Here is an 18,783-nt window from a genome sequence, read left to right on the forward strand (position 1 = left end):
CAGCATTGCTGTTTCCTCAGGTTGTGAGCTCTTGTGATCAGGCCCCTGCTCCTCGCTACGGTCTCTCCTGTACAGTGAGGCCTCATTATACCCCTGTATAAGGATCTAGTGACGCAGTGTAGACTGTTATTCAGCATTGCTGTTTCCTCAGATTGTCAGCTCCTGTGATCAGGCCCCTGCTCCTCGCTCCGGTCTCTCCTGTACAGTGAGGCCTCATTATACCCCTGTATAAGGATCTAGTGATTAAGTGTAGACTGTTATTCAGCATTGCTGTTTCCTCAGATTGTGAGCTCTTGTGATCAGGCCTCTGCTCCTCACTCCGGTCTCTCCTGTACAGTGAGGTCTCATTATACCCCTGTATAAGGATCTAGTGACGCAGTGTAGACTGTTATTCAGCATTGCTGTCTCCTCAGATTGTCAGCTCTTGTGATCAGGCCCCTGCTCCTCGCTCCGGTCTCTCCTGTACAGTGAGGCCTCATTATACCCCTGTATAAGGATCTAGTGACGCAGTGTAGACTGTTATTCAGCATTGCTGTTTCCTCAGATTGTGAGCTCTTGTGATCAGGCCTCTGCTCCTCACTCCGGTCTCTCCTGTACAGTGAGGTCTCATTATACTCCTGTATAAGGATCTAGTGACGCAGTGTAGACTGTTATTCAGCATTGCTGTATCCTCAGATTGTCAGCTCTTGTGATCAGGCTCCTGCTCCTCGCTCCGGTCTCTCCTGTACAGTGAGGCCTCATTATACCCCTGTATAAGGATCTAGTGACGCAGTGTAGACTGTTATTCAGCATTGCTGTTTCCTCAGATTGTCAGCTCTTGTGATCAGGCCCCTGCTCCTCGCTCCGGTCTCTCCTGTACAGTGAGGCCTCATTATACCCCTGTATAAGGATCTAGTGACTCTGTACAGACTGTTATTCAGCATTGCTGTTTCCTCAGATTGTCAGCTCTTGTGATCAGGCCTCTGCTCCTCGCTCCGGTCTCTCCTGTACAGTGAGGCCTCATTATACCCCTGTATAAGGATCTAGTGACGCAGTGTAGACTGTTATTCAGCATTGCTGTTTCCTCAGATTGTCAGCTCTTGTGATCAGGCCTCTGCTCCTCGCTCCAGTCTCTCCTGTACAGTGAGGCCTCATTATACCCCTGTATAAGGATCTAGTGACGCAGTGTAGACTGTTATTCAGCATTGCTGTCTCCTCAGATTGTCAGCTCCTGTGATCAGGCCCCTGCTCCTCGCTCCGGTCTCTCCTTGTAGAAAAATATATATATATATCTTCTTGCACGGTTGAGAATCAAAAGTAAAGGCAATGTTGAATTGAGGATAAAATAAATCTTGTTTTTAATTATTCATTTCAAAAAGTGATTACAAAAATGAAGAAAAGTAAGTTCATGACATGCATTAATTATTTGAAGAGAAAACGAGCATTGTTCTTACATATAGTCTTGAACAGCTGTGTTGTCCGGGTGTTCGAGAGTCTCAAGGGATATGAGATCTCCTGAACCAGAGTTGGACCGGCTTATATACTATTCTGACCTATAAACTACAACCACATATGGTGGCTTGCCACTATGTTCAGAAGTTCTTCCATATTAAGTGAACCGTAGTTATTTTAACAATATGTATACAGTTATTTATGCATTACCTTAGTCTGAGATATTTAAGCCTAAAGTCTGAGATCTTTAGAACCATTCATTATCTCTAAATAGTCACATTTTGACAGCTTTGACTATCTTGACCTATACATTTGACAAGAGAGACAGCTGTGTGAGCCAAGGAACTCAGAATAACTCAGTCACTTCTCTAAAGTAAGCAAAGCCTGTTAGCTAGATTCTGTATGAGAGAATTAATCTATATGAGAGAATTAATCTATATTATAGAAATACTGATATTTTACAGTCCCCCCTGATTATGATTTGAGAAATATCATAATCAATCCTAACTCATTCTCTCACCATTCGTATCACATTCATTCTTTATTCTGAAAACCTTGTATCAACATCTGCCCTGAATGTCATCTGAATTTTCAAACCTATTGTAAAAACAAAAATTAGATCAGAGAGTTATATTTTTTTCGTTTTAACATCTCTCTTAAAATATCATCTTCCTTTTTCATTTCTATCTTTATATTCTTATAAATACTCCTAATTTTACACATAATAATTATTTGATATATTATACACAGCAAAACTATGATAAATAGAATAACAATCGGATTAGACAATACATTTCCTGCTGCCATTTTCACTGAAGACTGTGACCAACTGGTTACAGATTTTCCTAAATTTCTCCACCAAGATGAGCCTGACATACTCGTCCATTCATGTTCAATATCATTTAGATTACCTTGTTCATGTCTAAATACAATTTCAGCTTCTTTTAATTGTTTTGTCAGCAGATTTAATAAACCCTTGTCTTTCTTTATTTCATTTGTCCACAAATCCCAAGGGAATTTATTGACTTGTGACAAATTGAACTGGATCGGAAGGATTTTCAGACGTCTTGAGCCTATTGACGTAATATTAATACTTCCTTCCTTCTTTGTGAGAGTTTTAACATTTCCCTCAATACAATATAAACCCATTGTCAGATTTTCGACATGTACACAAGATGAGAAGAATGCAGAAACTGCTTCTTTTCCTGACATGACTTGGAAACAAGTTTTGTTAGCGCTTACTGGTGTCACCAAGTCATGTATCGTGTGGACATTCTCAACTCTGGCATGACAAGAAGTATGATTATGGAAACATGAATGATAAATGACTTTATCCTGTCCAGGTAGACACATTACCTTGGAAACAAAATTTAAGCATGACGAAATGTCTAATTGTTCAATGTTTGTACCATCAAATGCAAAATCTGTGTAGTGTAATTGATAATATAGCAATTGTGTAGGACTGACAGGAAGTCCCAGAACACCTATAGGAACCAGGGTTTCTTCTCTTCCTGACACTGGAATCAGTGATGTTCCTACACAAATGTTCTGTTCACATCCTAACCACTTATTTACCCACAAATCTGTATGGTTTAACGCAAAGTTATATTCTTTGGGCAAATTTCTTATTAGCCCTAAAGGGGTAATTCCACTTTGTAAGGCTTGTGCAATCATTGTCAGATTGGTGGAATATTCAATCTGAATTTCTAGACATGTTTTGGCCACTTGAGATTCCTGTTCACTTTCCATCAAAGCTAAAGTAGCATCTTGAAGATGTGATACAGAAGATCCCAATACAGTAGCAGTGTTCAAAACCATCTTTTCAAGGACTTGATTCAAGCTTTTCTGAATCTTTACCCCTTTTCCTCCAATATACCCAATATTCTCCAGATCTGATTTAAGTGTATGAATGTCCATAGTGTTAATTAAACTTCCTACTGTTCCTAATCCCCCCAAAATACCTTCTAACACTCCCCTCTTACTTCTAACCTGTGTTGAAGTTCTTTTCCCAAACCATTGTTCTATTCCCTTCTCCATGTTAGTGAGATGTGACTGACACTGGGGATATCTAGAAGAGATTTTCCAGTTAGACATGTTAAAGGTCCATACCATGGTCAGAAACACTCCATCTCGTAACAGAGGTTTAGTTTGGAACTGATTGATCTGAAAAGGAGTAGATGGTTGAAATCTTGTCTGTGTGCATACATTATCTACTGCTGACCATATATTTACCTTTACATCTCTACATTGTTTGTAGTTATATTTCGTTAAAATGCAACATTGGTAAAGTCCAGAATCCTTAGGAGATGGATTATCTACAGAAAAAATAAAATCCTTATTTAACCATCTCACGTTACCGGATTGACCTCTGTGTATAACATTTGTTGGACCATTTGAAAAACTTCCCAAAAATGATTTATCTTTGGTCCATATTAACAAAGATTCTGAAGGTAGCTCTAACCTCGTGCTGCATTTTAGTAATAAAGGAGACATATTTTCTTGACTATATATTGCTTGTGGTGTAACCCTTACTTCTGGAGCTATAGTATTTGAAACTGTAAAAACTACAGATACCTGTACTTGTACTGGTTCTCTGGTTATCTGAAAGTTCCATGTTTTTACCCAATCCTCGTCTCCTTCTGTAATAGAAAGAAATGCAGGATCTAAAACTTTCCCAAAAAGTTGTGTCCTTAACCAAGCATCTGTTTTGGATGTTTCAACTTTCCCTTTTGCGATCATCTCATTTGTAATATCTCCTGACCACACAGCTCTCTCTTCACCTCTTATCTCTATATTCCAGAATAACACATCTGTAGGACTACATTCCCATGTGCCTGTCTTATTATTGTGTATATAATCTCCTTGTAACTGTGTGAACTTCATCTTAGGTCCTGTGGCTGCGTGTAATATTATGTCAGTGTCATGTATGAAGTGTAGCTCAATACAGCATTTTGCACCAAAACCCATGCAAATGTTTCCAGTAATATCTACTGAATCGTCCGGTATGTCCTCATCTATTAAGCTTTGTAGATTCGTTCCTCTTGGTTTCCTTGGATGTAAAGTTCCTTTGAAAAGTTCCTTCACTTCACTAGTATTTGTTCCATGGTGTGAAATATCTTCAGCGTAGATCACAGTTGAAACAGTACAAAACAGCAGAAATGTGATTCCCATCAGATAGTAGCTTTTCCTGGGCAACGTCTTTTTCTCCTGAAGGATTGGTGTTGAATCCCTTCCGTCAAAGACGTGGAGTTTCATATTCCAGTTCTTATTGGAATCCATTTCTTCCTAAAAGAAATGCAGTATCATTATTTTGTAATATACAGTTTGCATTGATCAACATGTTCCCACAATTTTTGTTGTCTGCGGGTATTTTTAACCACCTTAGATGCTCGTTGCACAAGAATCATCACTTGTCCCATGGTTTCGATAATTTCAAAGGGACCTTCCCAATTACTTTCCCAAGGTCCATTCTTCCTGAAAGTTTTAATCATCACTAGAGCCCCTTTCTTGAATTTGGATACATATGGTGGCTCCATTCTCTGCATTCTTGATGCAGCATGTGGAAGAATCGTTTTCAAATTTTCCTGCAACAATTGCAACCATTTGGACCTTGCAACAGCATCTTTTTGTGGTGTAGACAAAAATGGTTCATGAGGAAAAATCAATGGCATTTTTCTTCCTGTCATCAGTTCAAAAGGAGTAAACTGAGTTGTGGCAGAGGTTGTTCCTCTTACACTCAACAGTACAAAAGGTACTGCATCAACCCAAGTATTGCCTTTGTCCAATAACATCTTGGCAATTCTGGATTTTATTGTTCTATTCATCCTTTCCACAATACCAGCAGACTGTGGATGGTAGGGTACATGAAACTGTTGTCGTACCCCTAGAATAGCACAAACGGCTTGCATGATTTTTCCTGTAAAGTGACTTCCTCGATCAGAGGTGATCATTCTTGGGATCCCCCAAGTACAAAAGACATGATTAACTAATGCTCTAGCTGTAGACAAAGCATCATCTTTCCTGACAGGTAAAATTTCAACCCACTTAGAAAAAACATCTACCACAACCAATGCATACCTGAGACCATTTTTACCTGATGGTAACGGTCCAATGTAGTCGATTTGTAACGTAGACCATGGACCATCTGCAGGTGCGATTCGGAGTAGTGGCGGTTTCTGTCCTTTTGGTCTTGGATTAATTTGGGCACAAATGAGACATGATTGAACAACACTTTGCACTGTCTCTTCCATCTTTTCCCAGTAAAATTTCTCTCTGAGAATGCCTAACAATTTTTGTTGGCCCAAACTTTCATGATTGTATTTTGTGAACTCAACCTGTAGATGTCTTGGGACAACAGGACGCAACTCCCCGTTTAAGTCATGACACAAAACCCCGTTTTCACAAACAAAGGGAGGTTTTGGATCAACCCGGGAAGCAACAAGAGATGAGTCTTTTTCTTGTTCTTCCGCAAAAGAAGGGATATGCGTGTCTGTTCTTTGAACTGCTGAAACCTCGAGAGGTTCAGGTTCAAACACCTCTTCTCCTGTCAGGGCTGCCTCTTTGGCTAGCATATCTGCGGTTGCATTTCCAACAGATAATTCATCATCAGATTTTTTATGGGCCGGAACCTTGACAATAGCAAAACCATTAGGGTTCTTTGATGCTATCCTGAAAATTGTCTTCAGTGTGTCACTGTGAACAAGAGTCTTATTAGATGAATCTACATAGCCTCTTTTTTCCCAAACTGACAAGTAATCTGTCAGTGATCTTACAACATAAGAGCTATCACTGTAGATCACAATGGGACACTGATCATCTGCTTCATTCAGCTGTAGTACCATTTTTACTGCTTCTAGCTCTGCTCTTTGAGCTGAAAAATGACTCGGTAATTTGTGCTTCACAACCTGTCCTCTTTTGGGATAAAAAATGGCATATCCTGAATAATAGTGCCCATCTGAATAGAATCTGGAACCATCTACAAAAATTGGTTCGTCTGTTACCTCTGCTTTCCGTCTGAAAAGTGATGGACTTGGATCCTGAAAAGACTGTAAACAATCATGAGTTTGTCCTTCATATTGCATCAGCTGAGGAAGAACATATTTGGCCTTGTAATCTACCTCTATTTGTTTGGGAGACAATGACAATAACCAATGAGCAAATCTCTGATGTGACACACCTGGGATATTATTCTCAAAGAGAAGTTTTAGTGTAGAGTGAGGAGTTTGCAAAATGATTTTGTTGAACCCGACAATATGTTCGGTTGCTTTGACTGCAAAGTACACACCTACCAAGTGTCTTGCACAGGTCTCAAAACCTTTTTCAACAGGTGAGAGAAGTTTTGAAAAATAGCCCAAAATTCTCCACTCTTCTCCCTGTAATTGCAGCAATACAGCAGAAACAGATGTTCCTGATGTGTGCACTTGCAAAGCAAATGGAGCCGAAGGATCTACTGTGGACAAAGCAGGTGCATTTTGTAAATTCATTTTCAATTGTTCAAATGAGGTTTGCTGTTCATCACCCCAAGGACCAAAGTAATCACTGTTTTCACCTTTCAAAAGATCATATAAAGGTCTGGCCTTATCTGCAAAATTCTCAATGAAATCCCTTGAATAATTCATAAGACCTAAAAAATGTCTCAATGCCTTGTGTGATGTCGGAATTGGTAGGGAAGCAATTGCCTCAATTCTTTCCTGCAGTGGCTGCCTTTTTCCTGGACTCAACAGCACCCCTAAAAATCTGACCTCAGTCTGCATCAATTTGACCTTTTTGGTGTTCAATTTCAACCCTGCATCATGCAGCAACTCAAACAATTCTGTCAGAAGAGAAACATGTGTCTCTTTATCCTCTGTAGACAATAAAATATCATCCACATATTGCAGAATGCAATCAGGCCTCGAAAATCTGGATAATACCTTTGCCAATGCCTGATGAAAAACACTAGGTGACAAATGTGCTCCTTGAGGTAACCTGCAAAACAGATATTGCTCGTCCAAGAAAGTAAATGCAAACTTATACTGACAACTCTTTTCAAGAGGTATACTGAAAAAACCATTGCTAATGTCCAGTACAGAGAAGTATTTGGCCTTTGCATTTAACCTTGCCATCATGTCATGAGTATCTGCCACAATTGGTGCGACATTGGGTGTATGCTTATTGAACATCCGTAAATCCAATATCATTCGATAAGAACCATCAGATTTCAAAACACACCACAAAGGATTGTTACTTACAGAATTAGCCTTTCGGATAACACCTTGATCTAACAATTCCTGTATGATCTTTGACATAGAGTCAATTGATTCTGGAGGCAATTTATACTGACGCTGTGGCGGGGGATCACGCCCCTCCACATTCACGATAACGTCTTTCATTGTTCCAACCTGATTCCTGAACTGAGCCCAAAGAGAAGGAAAAAGCTGTACAATTTCTGTCAATACCTTGTCATCATTAGTGTCAGGCCATAAATGGTCAGATGACACCACATCATTCAAGCAAATACTTCCAACATGGCTATAATCATTAGGATCAATGACTACCGGTTTACAACCATTGGAATCTTTCCAGATCACTTGATTTCCTAGGTCAACTACCCATCCGAATTTCTGCATAAAATCTGTGCCAAGTATATTTTCAGAATCACGACAATACCAGATGTCAATTTCTGTTTTGAAAGAACTAGGTATTTCCAAAATCACATTGGGAACTAAGGTCGCTTTAGTTCCACCTTTTCCACTGAAACCGACAATTGTACAAACTGGTGAATCTGTGTTTAGCTTCAAATCAAGGTTTGTAACACTTAACTGAGCTCCTGTGTCAATAAGAAATACAACATTCTGGCCTGCTAAACTTACTTTGATAAATGGTCTTCCACAGTCATCCAATGTAACTCGAGTCACAAATTCCAATGGATGTGGTACAGGAATAGTCTGTGATTGTCAGAAAGATGAAGGAGATGGGAGAAGACCTGTGTCCTTTTTAAAAGACCTTGGAATTCTATCCCTTGACTCTGCTTCCTTCACTGTCATTTCTCTGATCTGTCTGATTAATGGTGCATATGGTGACTGTGTTTGTCTGTTGGCAGTATGAGCAGGTGCAGATAATTGTAATGCAGGTGCGGAAGGTGTGGTGTATGATTTTGGCATGAGTCCGTTTTCCCTTCCAAGCTTACCTGTTCCTTGTGTACCCATCTCTGATTCTGCTCTCAAAAATTTCCTGCACTGCCACTTCAAGTGTCCAGGTATACCACAAAAATAACAATGGATATTGTTCCTTTGTGTAGTATTTTTACCTCTATGCTCAATGTAATCCCTGCTCTTGGAGATTACTGTGGCTCTAGGTTTCAGCTGACTGTCTTCCTTCTCATGAACTACCGCTATTTTAGCCTTGACCTGATTTTGTTTCATGGATCTCCTTATTCTGTCAATAAAAACTGTTGCTTCTTGCAATGATGGCTGAGTGTTAGCCAATTGCACTGAGGCAGGATCTAAGTACTTGAACTTCTTTACAAAAAATTTGATCATGGATGCCGGCTCTTCGTGAGGCCTGAGATCCATTACCATCCTATAGGCCTGTTCAAACTTTACCAAAAAAGAGAATGGGTCTTCAGAAATATTTGTTTGTAAACTCCCTAAAATATCAACTGTAGGCATGTCTTCTCCAGTTGTAAACAATACTAATTGTCTAAGTCTGTCTTCTTTTGTACTATGTGCCATTTCATTCTCATCATTTAATCTGGGTGTGGTCTGTAATCTTTTTCCCATATGTGAAGGTAACCAAACTTTGAATATTTTATTCTTTTGCTCATCATTCAGATTGTATTTGTCTGTGTTTGATTCAAAAGTGTCCGCATTATAAAAGGCATCCATCTTATCATTGTAATTTGGAATGTCTTTTACCATTTTCATTAGCTGATCGTGTATTTTCAGATTAATGCGTGCTGCTCTGTCATGTAATTTTTTCCGTTGTAATTCTACTGCCTCTAATTCCTCTACTGAAGCATCTGGATCCTGCATATTTGGTACAAATGATGACGCAGCAACACCGTCCTCCTGTTTACCTGTTGATCTTGTGTTAGCAGAAACCCTTTTTATATCTTGTCGTAATTTAGACAATAACTCTGTCCTGGTATCTATTTGATCTTCCAATTGTTCTATATGCTCTGACAAAATCAAACAATTTGGACAATCAAAGTAATCCCCGTCAGACTCTTGTGTGTCACCTGGTGTGTCAGTGTGATTAATGTCTTGTGTGACAATGCATGTTTTATAGGTGTTAGGTTCAGTTTTCTCAAAGACTAGGCTATTATACACATGGACTGGCTGCATAACATTCTGAAGTTTCCTTTGTAATTTTCTAACTGAGAAAAACCTTTTGTCAATTTTAACATTTTCTGCCTCACATTGATTATACAAACTAGACCATAATTGGGCATCCGTATGATTATGAACAAACTTGAAATCTATGTTACTTTTCTTAGCATAATCATGTATAAAATCCATTATATTTTTTCTCACCTATTGAGAGTCTTTCCCGTCAATGGATGGTCCTCTGTGTCCTTATGCAATCCTCAGATCTCCGTCTGGATGAGACGCATGCAGCTCTTTACGATCCTCACCCGTCGTCTTCAGGTTCAGTGTGATTTTTGTGTCGTGAAATAGTGGAATTCCTGAGGAAGCTTGTACAACAGGTGGTTTTTTAGCAGAGTTCGTGCTCCCCCCTTGTACAATCGAGGAAGGAATGCCAACCAAAATTAGCACAAAAGATCAGGCTGGCTACGGCTCGCCAAAATGTAGAAAAATATATATATATATCTTCTTGCACGGTTGAGAATCAAAAAGTAAAAGCAATGTTGAGGATAAAATAAATCTTGTTTTTAATTATTCATTTCAAAAAGTGATTACAAAAATGAAGAAAAGTAAGTTCATGACATGCAGTAATTATTTGAAGAGAAAACGAGCATTGTTCTTACATATAGTCTTGAGCAGCTGTCCGGGTGTTCGAGAGTCTCAAGGGATATGAGATCTCCTGAACAAGAGTTAGACCGGCTTTATATACTATTCTGACCTATAAACTACAACCACATATGGTGGCTTGCCACTATGTTCATAAGTTCTTCCATATTAAGTGAACCGTAGTTATGCATACAGTTATTTATGCATTACCTTAGTCTGAGATATTTAAGCCTAAAGTCTGAGATCTTTAGAACCATTCATTATCTCTAAATAGTCACATTTTGACAGCTTTGACTATCTTGACCTATACATTTGACAAGAGAGACAGCTGTGTGAGCCAAGGAATCCAGAATAGCTCAGTCACACTCTAACCAGAGCCTCTGCTAGCTGGACTAGACTCTGTATATTTTTTATTATAGAAATACTGATATTTTACAGATGGGTATATGGGCACTGGACTATGGGATGGAGGATATGTATGATGGGTAAATGGGCACTGGACTATGGGATGGAGGATGTGTGATGAGTATATGGGCACGGAACTATGGGATGGTGGATATGTATGATGGGTATATGGGCACGGGCCTATGGGATGGAGGATATGTATGATGGGTATATGGGCACGGGCCTATGGGATGGAGGATGTGTGATGGGTATATGGGCACTGGACTATGGGATGGCGAATATGTATGATGGGTATATGGGCATGGGACTATGGGATGGAGGATGTGATGGGTATATGGGCACGGGCCTATGGGATGGAGGATGTGTGATGGGTATATGGGCACTATACTATGGGATGGAGGATATGTATGATGGGTATATGGACACTGGACTATGGGATGGAGGATATGTGATGGTTATATGGTCACTGGACTATGGGATGGAGGATATGTATGATGGGTATATGGGCACGGGACTATGGGATGGAGGATATGTATGATGGGTATATGGGCACGGGACTATGGGATGGAGGATATGTATGATGGTATATGGGCACTGGACTATGGGATGGAGGATATGTATGATGGGTATATGGGCATGGGACTATGGGATGTAGAATATTTGTGATGGGTATATGGGCACGGGACTATGGGATGTAGAATATGTGTGATGGGTATATGGGCACGGGACTATGGGGTGGAGGATATGTATGATGGGCATATGGGCACTGGACTATGGGATGGAGGATGTGTGATGGGTATATGGGCACGGGCCTATGGGATGGAGGATGTGTGATGGGTATATGGGCACTTGATTATGGGATGGAGGATATGTATGATGGGTATATGGGCACTGGACTATGGGATGGAGGATGTGTGATGGGTGTATGGGCACGGGACTATGGGATGGAGGATATGTATGATGGGTATATGGGCATGGGACTATGGGATGTAGAATATGTGTGATGGGTATATGGGCACGGGACTATGGGGTGGAGGATATGTATGATGGGTATATGGGCATGGGACTATGGGATGTAGAATATGTGTGATGGGTATATGGGCACTGGACTATGGGATGGAGGATATGTATGATGGGTATATGGGCACTGGACTATGGGATGGAGGATATGTATGATGGGCATATGGGCACTGGACTATTAGATGGAGGATGTGTGATGGGTATATGGGCACTCGACTATGGGATGGAGGATGTGTGATGGGTATATGGGCACTGGACTATGGGATGGAGGATATGTATGATGGGCATATGGGCACTGGACTATGGGATGGAGGATGTGTGATGGGTATATGGGCACTGGACTATGGGATGGAGGATGTGTGATGGGTGTATGGGCACGGGACTATGGGATGGAGGATATGTATGATTGGTATATGGGCATGGGACTATGGGATGTAGAATATGTGTGATGGGTATATGGGCACGGGACTATGGGATGTAGAATATGTGTGATGGGTATATGGGCACGGGACTATGGGGTGGAGGATATGTATGATGGGTATATGGGCACTGGACTATGGGATGGAGGATATGTATGATGGGCATATGGGCACTGGACTATGGGATGGAGGATGTGTGATGGGTATATGGGCACGGGACTATGGGATGTAGAATATGTGTGATGGATATATGGGCACTGGACTATGGGATGGAGGATGTGTGATGGGTATATGGGCACGGGACTATGGGATGTAGAATATGTGTGATGGATATATGGGCACTGGACTATGGGATGGAGGATGTGTGATGGGTGTATGGGCACGGGACTATGGGATGGAGGATATGTATGATGGATATATGGGCACTGGACTATGGGATGGAGGATGTGTGATGGGTGTATGGGCACTGGACTATGGGATGGAGGATATGTATGATGGGTATATGGGCACGGGACTATGGGATGGAGGATATGTATGATGGGTATATGGGCACGGGACTATGGGATGGAGGATGTGTGATGGGTATATGGGCACTCGACTATGGAATGGCGGATATGTATGATGGGTATATGGGCACGGGACTATGAGATGGCGAATATGTATGATTGGTATATGGGCATGGGACTATGGGATGGAGGATGTGTGATGGGTATATGGGCACTCGACTATGGAATGGCGGATATGTATGATGGGTATATGGGCACGGGACTATGAGATGGCGAATATGTATGATTGGTATATGGGCATGGGACTATGGGATGGAGGATGTGTGATGGGTGTATGGGCACCGGCCTATGGGATGGTGGATATGTATGATGGGTATATGGGCACGGGACTATGGGATGGAGGATATGTATGATGGCTATATCGGCACTTAACTATGTCATGGAGGATAATCCTTATAATTTGTTAGAACTAACCACAGTTTCTTACTATGCCCCAGGCAACCCCCGGCTATTCAGCTAGTGGCTTTATAAAGTCAACAATTAGTCTATTGCAACATTTCACCTTAAGTTTGGCAAAAATGTACAACTCTTTTCACAAATGAACGTATCAGCTGCTTTGACACGATGGTTGCTGTTCCCGTAATTTAAATGTGAATTCTGGACACATGCAAGGGGGCATTTGTTTACAAGATCATTGACAATCCCTGCATGTATGCCAATTTAGTGCTCCTGTGAAACCAGCCTTAGCTTATTGGTAAGTTCACACAGGCATTTTTTTCTGCATTTTTTTTATGCTAATTTTCTGCTTCTTTTCCAATACCAGCAAAGCCTCTAAGATTTCAGAAATATCATAGACACACATTGTTTTTTTCTGTGTTCATGATTTTGTGCTTTGATGCGTTTTTTGGACATAGAGCATGTCACTTCTTTCATTGTTTTTGCTTTGTTTTTTCACAGTTTTTCACCCATTTACTTGAATGTGTTAGGAAAAAAAAAATTAAAAAACGCAAGAAAAACGCGGTTATCATTATTTGCAGTTTTTGATGCAGATAAGTCATGGACATTATCATGGACAAAGAGACAAAAAAAAAAACGCACCATAAAAAACCACACCAAAAACGCATAAAAAAATTCACCTAAACTTGCTTTTTTGCCGCAGGTTATTTCTTGCCAAGGAGATCAGTTTTTTTTGCAGAAAAAAAAAAAAGAAAAAAAAGTCCAGTGTGAACTTACCCTATAAGTTTAGTCAAAATACATACACACAAACAAGTAGAAGCCTGTGAATTTATGTTAGCACCATCCACATAGCATCTCAGCCTAGAAGTAAGAGATATCTACGTAATTAAATATTTTCAAAATTTGTATTCCTGCTATTACTCAACTTTCTGCAAGTGGGTGTACTTAGTATCACAGCTCAGCATCTATACTTGAATGTGCCTAGCCTAGGCTATGTAACTACTGTAGGTGACTACACACGGCCTAAAAGCCCTCAGCAATATGACAGCAATGACCTAGAGGCCTAGGTCCTCCTCAAGCAATATGGCCACTATATACATCTGATCGGCCGGAGCCATGAAAGTGGGGTCACAACCAACTTCCTCTTGATAACATATTCTAAAGATAGTTCTTCAATATTATAATCCTTGAAATGCATTTTAATTCACCTGTTTCATTTGCCTTGTGTATGAAATTTATATTTAAAATTATTCATTGTATTTATTTTCTGCATTTTCAGGAATAATTACTGAAAAAGGTTTTGATGCTAAAGTTAAACAACTGCTTGAGAATTGCTGCCTTTCAACACCTGCTCAGAATAGTAAAGGTACAGATGTAAAAGTTATTGTGAACTGTAACCAAAATGAATATTTCACTTGCGCAATCCCACATATTTCAAAACAAAGATGGGAATTTATTAAGATTTCCATTCTAGTTTTCTCCAATTTAAAGCACATAATTTTTTTAATTGTTTTCTGAGCTAATATTTACAACTTTTCCCATGCTTATTACATTCTCACTAGTTGGTGTAGTCAGTGGCGTAAATACAAATTTATGGTCCCCGGTGCGAACTTTCGAATGGTGCCCCCCCATGCAAAAATACACGCACATCTCCACTACGTACACCTCGTACACACGCGCCTCCGCTCCGTACACCTCGTACACACGGCTCCGCTCCGTACACCTCGTACACACGCGCCTCCGCTCTGTACACCTCGTACACACGGCTCCGCTCCGTACACCTCGCACACACGCGGCTCCGCTCCGTACACCTCGTACACACACGGCTCCGCTCCGTACACCTCGTACACACACGGCTCCGCTCCGTACACCTCGTACACACACGGCTCCGCTCCGTACACCTCGTACACACACGGCTCTGCTCCGTACACCTCATACACACGCGGCTCCTCTCCGTACACCTAGTACACACACGGCTCCGCTCCGTACACCTCGTACACACGGCTCCGCTCCGTACACCTCGTACACACACGGCTCCGCTCCGTACACCTCGTACACACACGGCTCCGCTCCGTACACCTCGTACACACACGGCTTCGCTCCGTACACCTCGTACGCTCCGTACACCTCGTACACACACGGCTCCGCTCCGTACACCTCGTACACACACGGCTCCGCTCCGTACACCTCGTACACACGCGGCTCCGCTCCGTACACCTCGTACACACACGGCTCCGCTCCGTACACCTCGTACACACACGGCTCTGCTCCGTACACCTCGTACACACGCGGCTCCTCTCCGTACACCTCGTACACACACGGCTCCGCTCCGTACACCTCGTACACACACGGCTCCGCTCCGTACACCTCGTACACACACGGCTCCGCTCCGTACACCTCTTACACACAAAGCTCCGCTCCATACACCACGTACACACGCGGCTCCGCTCCACACACCTCGTACACACGCGGCTCCGCTCCGTACACCTCGTACACACGCGGCTCCGCTCCGTACACCTCGTACACACACGGCTCCGCTCCGTACACCTCGTACACACACGGCTCCGCTCCGTACACCTCGTACACACACGGCTCCGCTCCGTATACCTCGTACACACACGGCTCCGCTCCGTACACCTCGTACACACACGGCTCTGCTCCGTACACCTCGTACACACGCGGCTCCTCTCCGTACACCTCGTACACACACGGCTCCGCTCCGTACACCTCGTACACACACGGCTCCGCTCCGTACACCTCGTACACACACGGCTCCGCTCCGTACACCTCGTACACACACGGCTCCGTTCCGTACACCTCTTACACACAAAGCTCCGCTCCATACACCACGTACACACGCGGCTCCGCTCCGTACACCTCATACACACGCGGCTCCGCTCCGTACACCTCGCACACACGCGGCTCCTCTCCGTACACCTCGCACACACGCGGCTCCGCTCCGTACACCTCGCACACACGCGGCTCCGCTCCGTACACCTCGTACACACGCGGCTCCGCTCCGTACACCTCGTACACACGCGGCTCCGCTCCGTACACCTCGTACACACGCGGCTCCGCTCCGTACACCTCGTACACACGCGGCTCCGCTCCGTACACCTCGTACACACGCGGCTCCGCTCCGTACACCTCGTACACACGCGGCTCCGCTCCGTACACCTCGTACACACGCGGCTCCGCTCCGTACACCTCGTACACACGCGGCTCCGCTCCGTACACCTCGTACACACGCGGCTCCGCTCCGTACACCTCGTACACACGCGGCTCCGCTCCGTACACCTCGTACACACGCGGCTCCGCTCCGTACACCTCGTACACACGCGGCTCCGCTCCGTACACCTCGTACACACGCGGCTCCGCTCCGTACACCTCGTACACACACGGCTCTGCTCCGTACACCTCGTACATGTAGCTCCACTCCGTACACCTCGTACACACGCGGCTCCGCTCCGTACACCTCGTACACACGCGGCTCCGCTCCGTACACCTCGTACACACGCGGCTCCGCTCCGTACACCTCGTACACACGCGGCTCCGCTCCGTACACCTCGTACACACGCGGCTCCGCTCCGTACACCTCGTACATGTAGCTCCACTCCGTACACCTCGTACACACGCGGCTCCGCTCCGTACACCTCGTACACACGCGGCTCCTCTCCGTACACCTCGCACACACGCGGCTCCGCTCCGTACACCTCGCACACACGCGGCTCCGCTCCGTACACCTCGTACACACACGGCTCCGCTCCGTACACCTCGTACACACGCGGCTCCGCTCCGTACACCTCGTACACACGCGGCTCCGCTCCGTACACCTCGCACACACGCGGCTCCACTCCGTACACCTCGTACACACACGGCTCCGCTCCGTACACCTCGTACACACACGGCTCCGCTCCGTACACCTCGCACACACGCGGCTCCGCTCCGTACACCTCGTACACACACGGCTCCGCTCCGTACACCTCGTACACACACGGCTCCGCTCCGTACACCTCGTACACACGCGGCTCCGCTCCGTACACCTCGTACACACACGGCTCCGCTCCGTACACCTCGTACACACGCGGCTCCGCTCCGTACACCTCGTATACACACGGCTCCGCTCCTTACACCTCGTACACACGCGGCTCCGCTCCGTACACCTCGTACACACGCGGCTCCGCTCCGTACACCTCGTACACACACGGCTCCGCTCCGTACACCTCGTACACACAGCTCCGCTCCGTACACCTCGTATACACACGGCTCCGCTCCTTACACCTCGTACACACACGGCTCCGCTCTGTACACCTCGTACACACAGCTCCGCTCCGTACACCTCGTATACACACGGCTCCGCTCCTTACACCTCGTACACACACGGCTCCGCTCCGTACACCTCGTACACACAGGGCTCCGCTCCTTACACCTCGTACACACACGGCTCCGCTCTGTACACCTCGTACACACAGCTCCGCTCCGTACACCTCGTACACACGCGGCTCCGCTCCGTACACCTCGTACACACACGGCTCCGCTCCTTACACCTCGTACACACACGGCTCCGCTCCGTACACCTCGTACACACACGGCTCCGCTCCGTACACCTCGTACACACGGCTCCGCTCCTTACACCTCGTACACACACGGCTCCGCTCTGTACACCTCGTACACACAGCTCCGCTCCTTACACCTCGTACACACACGACTCCGCTCCGTACACCTCGTACACACACGGCTCCGCTCCGTACACCTCGTACACACACGACTCCGCTCCGTACACCTCGTACACACGCGGCTCCGCTCCGTACACCTCGTACACACACGACTCCGCTCCGTACACCTCGTATACACACGGCTCCGCTCCTTACACCTCGTACACACACGGCTCCGCTCCGTACACCTCGTACACACAGGGCTCCGCTCCGTACACCTCGTACACACACGGCTCCGCTCCGTACACCTCGCACACACACTGCTCCGCTCTGTACACCTCGTACACACACGGCTCCGCTCCGTACACCTCGTACACACACGGCTCTGCTACATCCACCCTGTAAACCCCTCCTGACCCCACACAGAAACTTCCCCTCATCCAGCACCATGACAACCAGCACACTGAGTCCTGCACACACTGAGGCCTCTGATCATGTGATCCCTGACTCCTCCCCTCCTGTGACCTCATCTCAGGTCCTGTGCGCACAGAAATAAAACAGCCTAGGACATCATTGCAGGCTGTGGGGGGCTGCGGTGAGTCTATCTGTGAGTTCAAGGATGGAGTGCATGGGAGGGCGTGGAGGCTCAGTGCAGTGCAGGAAGAATAGACTTCCGGGCGTGACGCGGGGGGGGGGGGGGCGGTCAAAAACTTGACTGTCACATGATAATCGGGACAGTTGGGAGATATCATGCTCTGACCTGCCGGGCCCCTGACTCCCTTCGGGCCCGGTCACAGTGGCGACTGCTGAGACCATGTTAGTTATGCCCCTGGGTGTAGTTGTGAGTTGTGAGGGCTTATTAATTTTAAATCACTTCCACCCAAAATTATGTACAATTCCTAAAAATACATTTCATTTTTCTAGGTGGCATCGATTTTGG

At 44.7% G+C, this 18,783-nt stretch overlaps 1 protein-coding gene across 1 annotated transcript in view; it reads right to left on the minus strand.

The window, feature by feature from the left end:
* The window catches only part of LOC141082411 (uncharacterized), a 51,201-nt gene extending 42,758 nt beyond the window's left edge, over window positions 1–8,443 (minus strand). The window contains exons 1-2 of the mRNA XM_073566351.1: window positions 8,283–8,443; window positions 3,784–4,716 (exon numbers count right to left, since the gene is read on the minus strand). Coding sequence (XP_073422452.1) covers window positions 3,784–4,710 — 927 coding nt within the window. The 5' untranslated portion in view covers window positions 4,711–4,716; window positions 8,283–8,443. The remainder of the gene's footprint in view (window positions 1–3,783; window positions 4,717–8,282) is intronic.
* Between the last annotated feature and the right edge of the window lie 10,340 nt (window positions 8,444–18,783).

Source organism: Dendrobates tinctorius, unplaced genomic scaffold, assembly GCF_039654945.1.
Source record: "Dendrobates tinctorius isolate UK_male_01 unplaced genomic scaffold, ASM3965494v1 ptg000017l, whole genome shotgun sequence".
NCBI classification, from domain to species: domain Eukaryota; kingdom Metazoa; phylum Chordata; class Amphibia; order Anura; family Dendrobatidae; genus Dendrobates; species Dendrobates tinctorius.